The sequence below is a fragment of the Aquarana catesbeiana genome, linkage group LG11 (genome assembly GCF_042186555.1).
Source record: "Aquarana catesbeiana isolate 2022-GZ linkage group LG11, ASM4218655v1, whole genome shotgun sequence".
NCBI classification, from domain to species: domain Eukaryota; kingdom Metazoa; phylum Chordata; class Amphibia; order Anura; family Ranidae; genus Aquarana; species Aquarana catesbeiana.
The window spans coordinates 86,179,639-86,191,828 of NC_133334.1; the positions used below are offsets into that span (position 1 = coordinate 86,179,639).

Sequence of the window (12,190 nt, forward strand, 5' to 3'; positions counted from 1 at the left end):
CCCCCTTGACACAGCACTCGGGAACAGAGCTCAGGTTGTCAATCAACTGGAGCTCCCTCCCCTGTCATCACACTTCTCTTGGTGTCAGGAACACTTGTCAGAAATGACTCAGAAATTACATTTAGGCTGGATTCACATCGATGCATTTTTAGTGCTTTTTGCAGATTTCATGGTTAACATGGTTTCCTATGCAACATGTTCTGTAGTGCAAATCTGCAAAATGCAAAAAGCACTAAAAATGCATAGATGTGAATCCATCCTTAGGGGGAGATTTACTAAAACTGGAGCACTCAGAATCTGGTCCAGCTGTGCATATTAACCAATCAGCTTGTAGGTTTTATTGTCAAAGTTGAATTCAGCAAGTTGAAGTTAGAAGCTAATTGGCTACCGTGCACAGCTGCACCAGATTCTGCACTCTCTAGTTTTAGTAAATAATCCCCTTCATGCTCTATATTGAGACAAGTTCTCACTATAAAGGAATATGCTTTTGTTCATATTTCATGTCGTCTGAGAGTTACAACCACTTTAAAAGTTTCCTTTCCTTTTCAATCTGCAGAGTTGTAATATTCTGTAAAATTCATACAATGTGGCTAAGTGTAGGCCTTCTGTATACAAATTATGTACAGAACTTCCTCAGAATAGTAATTTCCTGCTTGTTTGATTGGTCGGCACTAAGGTACAAGTCAGATTTTAGGCATGTGCAATAGGAAATATATTTTTGGTGAGATACTTTCTAAGGGTTAATTACTTACTGCAAATCCTTGCAATGCACATTGACCACGGGGGGATTGATTTTTTTTTTTTTTCCTCCTCAAAAGTAAAGTTACTCTGTAAAGAATTACAATAAATGAGAAGCTATTAATGTATCATTGATTAGCATCTATAGGTTATAATGCTAGATAGCAACACATTAAGATGAACATGTCTCTTTTTTAGACCAGACAGTGAGAAGGCCTCCCGGGCAGCCTCCAGCCTCCTTACCAATATGTGGCAATACAGCAAGTTACACCGGGACTACAAATCAGTAAGTAGATTTTGAACAGCACTTTTACATATGCCATTTACCTCCTCATATAATCTACTCTGTTCCAGCAGTGAGGTGAAGAGTGAAGCTCCATCACTCAGTACCAGGATTTTTATATAGGGTTCCTAATATGCTAACATTGATAAAAGGGGTTGTGCTGAAGACAAGTTACAGACTGGCTGTGTGGAGAACAATCTGAAGACTTGAGTTTACTGACCTTCTGAAAATGCTACGGTCTAAATATGCAAACTTAAGGTTTCTTACTGGACTGTATGCTGGTTGCTTGTTTTGGATGAATTCAGAAGTGACCACTACGGGCATCTCCAGGAGTAGGTCAGCAACTGCAATGGTCCTATTTCCCTCAATCCAGGTTTTCTTTTTAAAGGTGAACTGTATCGCCCAACATCTCTGACATGTAACATTTTCCTTAATTGGAAGCAAAACCTTAAAGCGGAGTTCCACCCAAAAGTGGAACTTCCGCTTTAAAGCCTCCTCTCCAGCTTCTGTTTGTGAAACAGAGCTTTTTGGGGAGGAGGGGGAGAGCAGGTACCCGATTTTGACAGCTACCTGCTCCCACTTCCGTTGCGGTCGCCTTAGGTGATCGGAATCGGAAGTTCTCCATCCTGAAGTCTTCTGGGACACATGACAGGTCCTAGAAGACTTCGGAACCAGTCCCAGAGAGCAGCGCCGCTCGTGCATGCACAGTGGGCACCCGGCTGCAAAGCCACAAGCTGTCACAGCCGGGTGCCCATAGTAGATGTCAGCACTACCGAGGGAGGACATGGGGAGAACAGAATGAAGGCGAGTGCACACTGGATCGTGGAACAGGTGAGTGGCTGTTTATTACAAGTCAGCAGCTACACTTATTGTAGCTGCTGACTTTTAATAAACGAAAATATGATTGGAACTCCTCTTTTAAAGTGTATGTTTTGCCAAATTAAAATCGGTTAACTTCTGCAACATATGCAGAGTTCCCAAATTTTGTCTTTTTGACCAGAGTCCTTTTTACATTTCCTCTATAGGCCTGTTCTTCAGCAATAATTGCTTAAAATAAAGTATTACATGTATACTTTTTTTTTTTAAGGACAAACCAGGCTTTCTTCTGGTGAATTTTTATTATTTATGCAATCCATAGACACTTGACGAAAACCAAACTTTTTCTACTTTTGATAAGTGTTAATTAAAAAAAAAATACTGTAGGTAATCTATCATATCTTTTACAATTTTGTCCTGTTTGTAATGCTTTGTACCAGAACAAAATTTTAGTGCCATTTTTTTAAAGTTATTTACAAATCACATTTTATTTTAAATTTTTGCTTTTTTATACAACAATTAAAAAACTTAAATGTTATTATTAATGGTTAAAAGTAGAAAAAAAAAACAAAACAACTCAGCAGTAACATGTTAGCTAGGGGGAGAAGGGGAAGAAGTAGTTGTTTGTGGTGTAAATAGGAACACATTTATTTAGAAGAAATATATATTTTTTTTATTTGTTACTTGATATGTGCAGATTAAAGGTCACCCCTTTGATTTGCAGATGAATGGAGTAAATAAAAAGTAGTAAAAATAATGCTACTTTGTGTCTTCGAATTCCAGGTCTGTACCGTGTTTACAAACGCTGTTCAAAAGGTCTCTTTTATTCAGCAGTGGTAGTTGCAACATTTTGACAGGCAGGAATAGCCAATGAATGCGGCAGGGGGAACAGCAGGGAAAAGAGGGGGGGGGGGGGGGGAGAGAAATGACAAGGCGTGCTAGATTCACTTGGCATACTTTGATTACCTCTTTTTTTAATTTCTTTATTTTTTTGGTGTGCGTGTGGCATGTCCAGTGTCAACTGGTTAAGGTGACTGCAAGTACAGGAAAAAATCTTGTTAATTCTGCCAGAAAGCCCATGGACTGACATTACCTCTGATACTCTAAAGTACCATGCATTGTTGTTAGCCCTGCCTGAGTTCTCCTCTACTAGACTACCCTTCGTTTCCAAACAAAAAGAGAGAGGTCAGCAGCCTCTGGGTGCACACCACATTGTCAGAAGTATTGGGACCTTTACACACACATGAACTTTAATGGCATCCCAGTCTTAGTCGGAAGGGTTCAATATTGAGTTGGCCCACCCTTTACAGTTATAACCTCTTCAACTCTTCTGGTAAGGTTGTCCACAAAGTTTAGGAGTGTCTCTGGGAATGTTTGACCAGAAATGGCTTTTTTTTTTTCCGACCTCTCTTTGTGCACTGGTGTGCAGTCATGTTGAAACAGGAAGGGGATGTCCCCAAACTGTTCCCACAAAGTTGGGAGCATGAAGTTGTCCAAAATGTCTTGGTGTGCTGACGCCTTAAGAGTTCCCTTCACTGGAACTCATTGGGGCCAAGCCCAACCTCTGAAAAACAACCCCACCCACACCAAAATTCCCCCTCCACCAAATGATTTGATCCAGTGCACAAAGCGAGGTCCATAAAGACATGGATGAGTGAGTTTGGGGTGGAGGAACTTGACTGGCTTGCACAGTCCTGACCTCAATCCGATAGAACACCTTTGGGATAAATTAGAGCGGAGACTGCGAGCCAGGCCTTCTAGTCCCTGGTGGTCGGGCACACTTTTTCAATGTGTGGAGTCACTGTGGTGTCATTGAAGGATTGAATTTATGGACTACTGTTTTTACCAATGCTAATATACATATTGTGATTGGCGCAAGTGTGTGTGTGTAAAATAACAGACGTCCCAATACTTTTGACAATATAGTGTAGCTTATTCATCCCCCCCCAGTCCCAGTCCCAGAAAAAGAAGAAAATCAGCCGCACACATGGAATACCTTTTCATGTGCCAGCCAATTACCATTGCCTCCTTGTGATACAGTCTGATCTCTATAGATTTACCAAATCTATATAATAAGGGGACCCACCTAGACAATCCATTCAATTTGTACCAATGCAGGCCTGCCCATGTAATACATAGTTGATGGTAGACCTAAAGAAGTTTTTAAAATCACATTGGTTAGTGTATGGTCTCTTAAAGGGCTTGTGATGATGGCTTTTATTCTTGTCAGAACATCTTCTTTATTAGTATAAGAAAATAGGAATGCAAAAGCAGGTTAATGCAGTTTAGAAGATTTAACGGTAGTAGATCAGATGCCCCTGCCAATAAACTCTCTCCATATGTAATATCTGAAGCATTTTAAACTGATCTCAAATAAAAGCAGAATGCAACTGAAGGCAATCTGCATTTACCCATCAGCACAAGCCCAACGTGTGAAACACGTCAAAGCAGAAGCCTGTTTGGATCAAGGTAAATGGTCCTGCCATCAGGACTGTACTGCTGGGTGGATTGACAATCGGGCAGGGGATGGTGGAAAGGTTACACCTTGGGGGATAATAAGATGCTACACTTTCTTGCTATTTATATCTTGTATTGTATATTGCAATATTCTACTACTCTTACACTCTGGGGGTCATTTACGAAAGGCAAATCCGCTTTGCCCTGCAAGTGCACTTGGAAGCGCAGTCACTGTAGATCTGAGGGGGACATGCAAGGAAAGTAAAAAACAGCGCTTTAGCTTGCACATGATTGGATGATAAAATGAGCAATGCTTCCCCTCATTTCAGATCTTCCCCTCAGATCTACAGTGACTGCACTTCCAAGTGCACTTGTAGTGCAAAGTGGATTTGCCTTTAGTAACTCAACCCCACTGTTCCTGATCAACGGCATTATCTGGTCCAGTGGAGTTTCCAAACTAAAGTTCCTTCCTCATATAGACACATACCAACCTGTAGGTCAAGGTTTCTCAGCCAGGGTTCTATGGAAGCCTAGGGTTCTTCCAGAGGTTGCCACAGGTTCCTTGAGCAATGAGCAGTTTTCACCTCTAAAAGTTCCCACTTACACCAGCTTTCTGTAAGAGGGTAATTCTTCCCAATGACCACAAGTGTAAGGGGCAATCTTTCCACTGACCATCACACTAATGTATATTGAGTTGCAGATATAGTAATATTACCGGGGGTTCCCTGAGACCGGAACATGCTTCAACGGTTCCCCTGTGTTGAAAAGGTTGAGAGGCTACTGTAGGTAGAAAGTGATTAGCCTATCCATATATTTTAGTATTGTCAAAGAAAACTGGAACTAATGCAGTGGTACATGGGCAGAATATAATCTCTTCAAGCATTTCGTGCCACTGGCATGATCTGAATCCAGGACCGCAGTGTTATAAGACATCAGGGCTAACCACTACACCTCCATTCCCCCTAGTTAGATGTGCCTTCTCACCGAACACCTCTATTTTTTGTTTTACAGAAGGGCTACCGGAAGGAGGACTTCCTTAGCTAATGATGCAGCGCCCACTTGCAACGCCAGTCTCTGTGCCTCCTCAGAAGATCAGCAAGAAAGCACTGACCGATGGACTATTATCCTGGCCCTTCCTACTCTCTCTCCTATGTACACCTAAGCACGCTTGACATGGCACAGCAGAGCCTGAGGGGGACCGTTTATGTAGCTAGGTAGAATATCGACTAGAGTTACGCATTTGTGTGTGAATGTATTTTGTAAGAAAAGAAGAAAAATAAATAAAATTGGTCTATGGGATTGTATGTGAACACGGGTGAATGTGCGTGTCTTGGTTAGTAGAGCTAATTCAAATACATGTACTAAACCAGGAAGCGATAACCTGTGCCTTTCTACTATTGTTAGACCTTCACACCCAGCAGGCTGTACTGGCCAGTCTCGGCAGTAGTGATTTTTTTTTTTTTAACTCTTAGATATGCTGCTTGGAACTAGTATAGGTCTGGTATACTTACAGCAGTTTATTCGATCCCTTTGACAAATAGATGCCACTTTTAGTAAAAAAAAAACAAACAAAAAAAACATGCAATATCCAATAATCAGACTGTATTCTGATCATGTAGAAAATGTTATAAAAATATTGGGGTAGAGGCAGTATGTCCCTTGGTGTTAAGTGTATGTTGCTATGTACAGACTGGTCAACTGCAGATGAATTTGGTTCGGTGTGAAAGTCCCCCCTAGTCCCATGTGTTGTGTTTTTGTTTTTTTTTATATGAATGGACAAATGTTTCCGATGGCTGTAAGCAGTGGGATCGCCTTCTTGGAGAAAACTACATGCCTCTTTTCACTTCTCACAAGTGGTGCTTTAATGGGTTCCATTTATTGTACAGATTGGGTTGTATAGGGGCACCCTTGGCCCTTTTATATAAAGATATTTGATGCAAAGAGAAAGAGTAAGTTATAGAACATTATTTTTAAAATGTGTCAAACACAACCGTGAACTTTAAAGAGCGTCTTTCCATTGTAGGTGTATTACAGAACGCAATACTCATTGTATAATGGCATTCGGCTTACTTAATAAGGCAAAACACCATTAAAAAGCAAAGTATTCCTCGGTAATGGCATATCCGGTCGCTATGGATTACTGAACTTTGCAGATCACCCCAAAACTGCTTTACTAAATAAGCCCATATACATCCATTACTATGCAGATTTGGGTTTTAAATCTCAGGGAAGCATTCCTGTTTGTGCGCTTATGTCCTCTTTAACTAACTTGCTCAAATGTGCCTTAGCCCTTCATGGGCTCTTGTAAAATATAGCACAGTGTTTTCGGTACTTAATAAATAAAAAATGTTAAATTCAGAAATTGTTGTGTTTCTTCTCGGGATAAAGGGTCAAGTGTGGGAACTTTACATTGGAGCAGTCCCTTGCATTCTTGGGCGGAGGTGGAATCTTTATTTGGCTTTGCTGGGGCTTGTTCTACACCGGGATCCCCAGGGGGTGAAGACTACGTCAGACACACGTATTCCCTTAAAGTGCCATTCTGTTACATAGAGACATATATGCAATGAACAGCAATAGTATTTGACTGTGCGCCCTCTTCTGGCATCCTCTGAATGCCAGATTTAGGGTTTTTTTTGCAATAGAATAGAAATGATCAAGCGTCAAGAAAAGGGTGATCAACAAGTGCAAAGGAGTACAGCAAACACTAAGGCCCCTTTCACACTGAGGCACTTCTAAACTGCCAGTAAAACACTGAGCTCTTTTGGAGAGCTTTTCATGCGCTTTTGAAGAGCTTTTCATTCATTTCAATGGAGAGGGCGTTTTTTCACTGCACTGCCAGCGCACTGCCCCAGTGTGAAAGCGTTCATTGATTTTAATGGAAATAGGTTTTTGTGAGCTTTTCAGGCAATTTTTTTTTTTTAGCGTGAAAGCGCCTGAAAGGGGTCTTATTATAAGTATACAATGATGGAAGAGTCTGCAGGCAGGGAGGTCGAATGAACAAAGTGGTCAGGCTAGATGAAGATGCACATGAGCAGCGTCTCTCCATGCAGATTGAGCACGTTCAATGATTTCTGAGTGGGACTAATATTTGGCTCTAATCTCACATTGTGTGTCGAAAATGATAAATTCCACCTTTTTCTCTTGTATAGGATATAGATTCTCTATATATATATATATATATATATATATATATATATAGAGAGAGAGAGAGAATATATAATACAGGAGATGGTCAAAGACTGTGGACATATATTACATGAGACTATTATAAAAACTGCTACAACAGGGAAATGGAGAAACGCAGATTTGTGTCTGCAGGAGCCCCACAAAAGGTCCCAAAGGGCCACAGGTGGGGCACCAAGGGTATAGGAGATACTCCCAAGAGGGTAAGAACAATTTAACAATCAGATTAGTTACTGCATCTAAACTTCAAGCAAAGTTCCAAATGCAAATTGAAAGCGCAACTCCTGCTTAAAGCCCATCCCTACTAGGCATTAGAGCATTTGGTAATGTAGCTGTTCGTAAGCTGAAGATTAACATCCCTTTTATAATATTTCACCAATACGCGTGTAAATTCCGCCATTTATATTAAAGGCTAGGTTCAACTCTAGGAACACGTTCTACCCCTATTTAGGGTGTAACAAAATGTGCTCCCAATCAACTGTCTCCCTACTACCAGAGCCTCCTCCCTGTAATAGCAAGTGGCGTTCATGAATTTTTGAGCTTTGGGGCGCGGACACCTATGGAGATTGTACAGAGACTGTACAGTCAGAAAAATGTATAACCAGCTACAGCCTAGCAGGGTGAAGAAGAGAAATGTATTGGTTCTCCTGACTGAATCTGGGTGTATATATACATTATTATGATTATTTTCGGTCAACTTGTGGGCTGAATGAGCATAATCCAACAGATTGCCCCATCCATGCTACATAGCGCAGATAGAGGAATCTCCCGCTAAAGCTATTGTGTAGCCGCCATCTGTCAAATTTCAAGAACAGCGGCTGCATCTAATTTGATACAGCCACTGTTCAGATGACAATTCTCCACCAGGCTCCTTCAATTGAGGTATGTGGGGCAGGAGGAGGTCAATGGGGCCACCCACATAATAAATTTCATCCGGTGGAAATTCAAATAGTGTGTACCCAGCTTTAGTCATGAAATACTATACTCCGACCTATATAATGCTTTACTAATAAGTTACTCATTACATATCTGGAACAACTATTGCCTTTTCCTTTTTTGTACTGAAGTCTTTCCTCCACCTACACACACACGCTTTTTTTTTTTTTTTTTTTTTCTTTTACTGAATTTAAAGTGTTTTCCTTTCTGTACAATATAGCCTGAATTCCCTTTTAAGAGTGTTAGTTTATTGGTATGTCACTAGAAAATGTTTTTGTGATGCGGATTGAGGTTGCTAGGAAAGATATAGTTATGGTGAAATACAGATAGCCTCAGGACCTCTATGACATATTTAAAATGCTATCGTACACACTACACAAAGTTATTCTGCAGAGTGTCTAGTCTAGAAGTTCCCAGACTTTTTATCACCGAGACCATTCTTATCACATATGACATCAGAGCCTCACCCATTATATGTCATACTTAGCGTATTGGTGAAATATTATAAAAGGATGTTAATCTTCAGCTTACGAACAGCTACATTACCAAATGCTCTAATGCCTAGTAGGGATGGGCTTTATGTTCGGGTGGAACATGAGTTCGACTCGAACATTGGCTGTTTGCACGTTCGCTGAATAGCGAACAGTTTGGGGTGTTCGCGGCAAATTCGAAAGCCGTGGAACACCCTTTAATAGTCTATGGGAGAAATCAAAAGTGCTAATTTTAAAGGCTTATATGCAAGTTATTGTCATAAAAAGCGTTTGGGGGCCTGGGTCCTGCCCCAGGGGACATGTATCGGTGCAAAAAAAAGTTGTAAAAACGGACGTTTTTTTGGGAGCAGTGACTTTAATAATGCTTAAATTGAAACAATAAAAGTGTAATATTCCTTTAAATTTCTTACCTGGGAGGGTGTCTGTAAAGTGGCGCATGTTTCCCGTGTTTAGAACAGTCAGAGTGCAACATTTCTAAAGGAAAAAAGTCATTTAAAAGTACTAGCGCTATCCCCGGCTATAATGAATTGTCGGTCCGGCAATACACATAAAAGTTAATTGATAAAAAAATGGCATGGGATTTCCCCACAGGGGAACCCCGAACCAAAATTAAAAAAAAAAAAAAATACGTGGGGGTCCCCCCAAATTCCATACCAGGCCCTTCAGTCTGGTATGATTATTAAGGGGAACCCCATGCCAAAATTTAAAAAAAAATGTGAAGAGCCTGCATAATGACATTCTTGAAACCTGTTGCCGCCGCCTACAGCCGATGATTGAGATAAATTAGAAGAGGTGGCAGTACATGATTGTATGCAGATGGCTGCGTAATGAGAGGAATGCGCACTGATGTAGGCTCCAAATGCAGCAGTGTGTGTTCCGAGCTTATGTCCATGCACATGCAGGTCCTTTGTACAACCCAAGAGCAAAAGTTCATTCAGTGGCCTCCTTTAATGTAGTTCAATAGGTGTCTGTAAATGCGACAGTGGGTCCTGGCAATGTCATCACGCATGCTTTATGTGGCCCGTGTATGACATGAAGCCTAGGCAATTTCACTAGCATTTCAACTTTTTTTTCTAGCATAGATAACATTTTAATTTTTTTTGTTTCATTAGTTCACTATTTTTTTGGCGATTCATTTCACTTTTCCACTTCTTTATATGTGGTCAAAGACATGGCGCTCGGATTTTGTTTTTTTATAGCTGAAATTCAGGCAAACCATTATGTTAGCCGAATAATACCCACGGAAGAAGCAGCAGACTAATTGAGCTCCTCTACAAAGTTGCAATCAGGTACTTGCACTAATTGCATTAAAACTATATATTGAAGGATGTATTAATAAGAGGGGTTGGGGGATTGATTTTCACTGCCATGACCACCAAATCGGGAGGGAAACTTTCACTGTCATGGCCACCAGTGTGTGTGTGTGTGTGTGTGTGTGTGTGTGTGTGTGTGTGTGTGGGGGGGGGGGTTTGGGGGGGCTGACTTTCACTGCTCTGTTCATCAGTGTGGGGGAAGGAGGATTATTTTATCTGCAGATGACCACCCACCCATGGGGGGGGGGTGTAAATTTCACAGTAACCATGTGGAGGGTTTAGCACTCAAACCAGTTGGGGGCTATTCTTGCGTTCAGTTACACCAATGTTGGGGGTGTTTATTGCACTCACTGACACCAATGCTGGGGGTTATTGCACTGACATGAAGGCTGGAGGTTATTACTGCATCCCCTGACATTAATGCTGGGAGTTATTATTGCATTTGCTGTACAAAATGTTGGGGGTTATTACTGCACCCAAACAAGAAGACTCACTGCTCCAGGTGAGACAAGAAGCCTGATGATCTAACTGGTGCCGCCCCGCCTCCAATCAAAGTAGAAAAAAATGGCTGCACTCCATGATCGATCAAAATTCTTTTATTAGAACATCTCAAGTGCTGACAAAAACAGAGAGCTGGTAGACACATTTCACACACTTCAGGTGCGCTTAATCACTACCCAGAAATATCAGCATGATCAACCTTATATAGCCCCACCTAATTCTATGGCAGGTGACACAGATCATTAATTTGCAGACTTCTTGTTGCATGTGATTCATGTAAGAAACATAAGAAGCATATTGAAAACACACACATCGCATATATATGTATGTATAGACAAAACCATGAAAGACTGTGTTGTAGAAAGATAAAATGTTAATGTTTTTATGGTTAGTATTCTTTAGTTTATTATAAACACCATCATTGATTAAAATTGATCTGTGTTTCCTACACTCCACTATACCTTGATATATGGACATTGTATTTCCCCATAATAAAATCATTCATATATATATATATATATATATATGTGTAAGTAGCCATAGGGAAATCATCCAAGGCATAATGTCCTCCATGATCAAAAGAAAAGAGGAAGGACTATATAGCACAACCGAAACAAAACAAAAAAAAGCACCTGAAGTGTTTGAAATGTTTCTACCAGCTCTCTGTTTTTGTCAGCACTTCGGATATTCTAATAAAAGAATTTTGATTGATCACGGAGTGCAGCCATTTCTTCTACTTTTATTATTGCATCCACTGACACCAATGTTGAGGGCTATTATTGCACTAACTGACATCAATGTTTGGGGGTTATTATTGTGTCCACTGACATCAATGTTGGGGATTATTATTGCACTCATGGACACCGACAACAGAGGGCTATTATTCCATGATCTGACAGGAACACTAGGTTTATTGTATTGTACTCACGGACAGCAAAGCTGGGGGTTATTATTGCATCCACTGACACCAATGCCCAGGCTGCCCTAAACACTCAGATAACTCTTCTTTAGCATGTATTAGTGCCCCACTTTTGCTGATTTCTCCTAGGCCACAGTGTCACTGTGTAGAAAGGTCAGTGATTTTGCTTGCATAACAGTCATATATTTGCTTACTGCAATGCTGTGGGCTAGTAAGCATTGGCAATGAGTGAGGAGTTCTCATTCAGGGGTGCAATGTGACAGTCCAGTTTAAAAGCTCCATCCCCCCTATCCATGGGAGCTGTAAAGGACCGATACAGGCTAATGCAAGGTTAATGATGCAGTTGTGGCCACCCCGGGGTGAGCCACTCAGCTTGAGAGCACCTGCGGCCCACCCCATACAGTCAGCATGTTTGCAGGTGGTCTCTGCTAAATAGAAGAGGAGCCATAGGGGAACTAAAGGTAAGAAACTGACCAATGGATTCTGTTGCTTGGACTGGTTTCCTGTAGCTCAAGTTGACCACTGTGGTTCCCCAATTTGGGATATAAGGACA

The 12,190-nt window shown here is 40.9% G+C and overlaps 1 protein-coding gene across 3 annotated transcripts in view; it reads left to right on the forward strand.

The window, feature by feature from the left end:
• Window positions 1-6,656, forward strand: part of PKP3 (plakophilin 3) — a 157,450-nt gene extending 150,794 nt beyond the window's left edge. For all 3 annotated transcript variants that reach the window (XM_073604686.1, XM_073604687.1, XM_073604685.1), the window contains 2 exons: window positions 937-1,024; window positions 5,306-6,656. In XM_073604686.1, coding sequence (XP_073460787.1) covers window positions 937-1,024; window positions 5,306-5,338 — 121 coding nt within the window. In that variant the 3' untranslated portion in view covers window positions 5,339-6,656. The remainder of the gene's footprint in view (window positions 1-936; window positions 1,025-5,305) is intronic.
• Window positions 6,657-12,190: the final 5,534 nt, after the last annotated feature.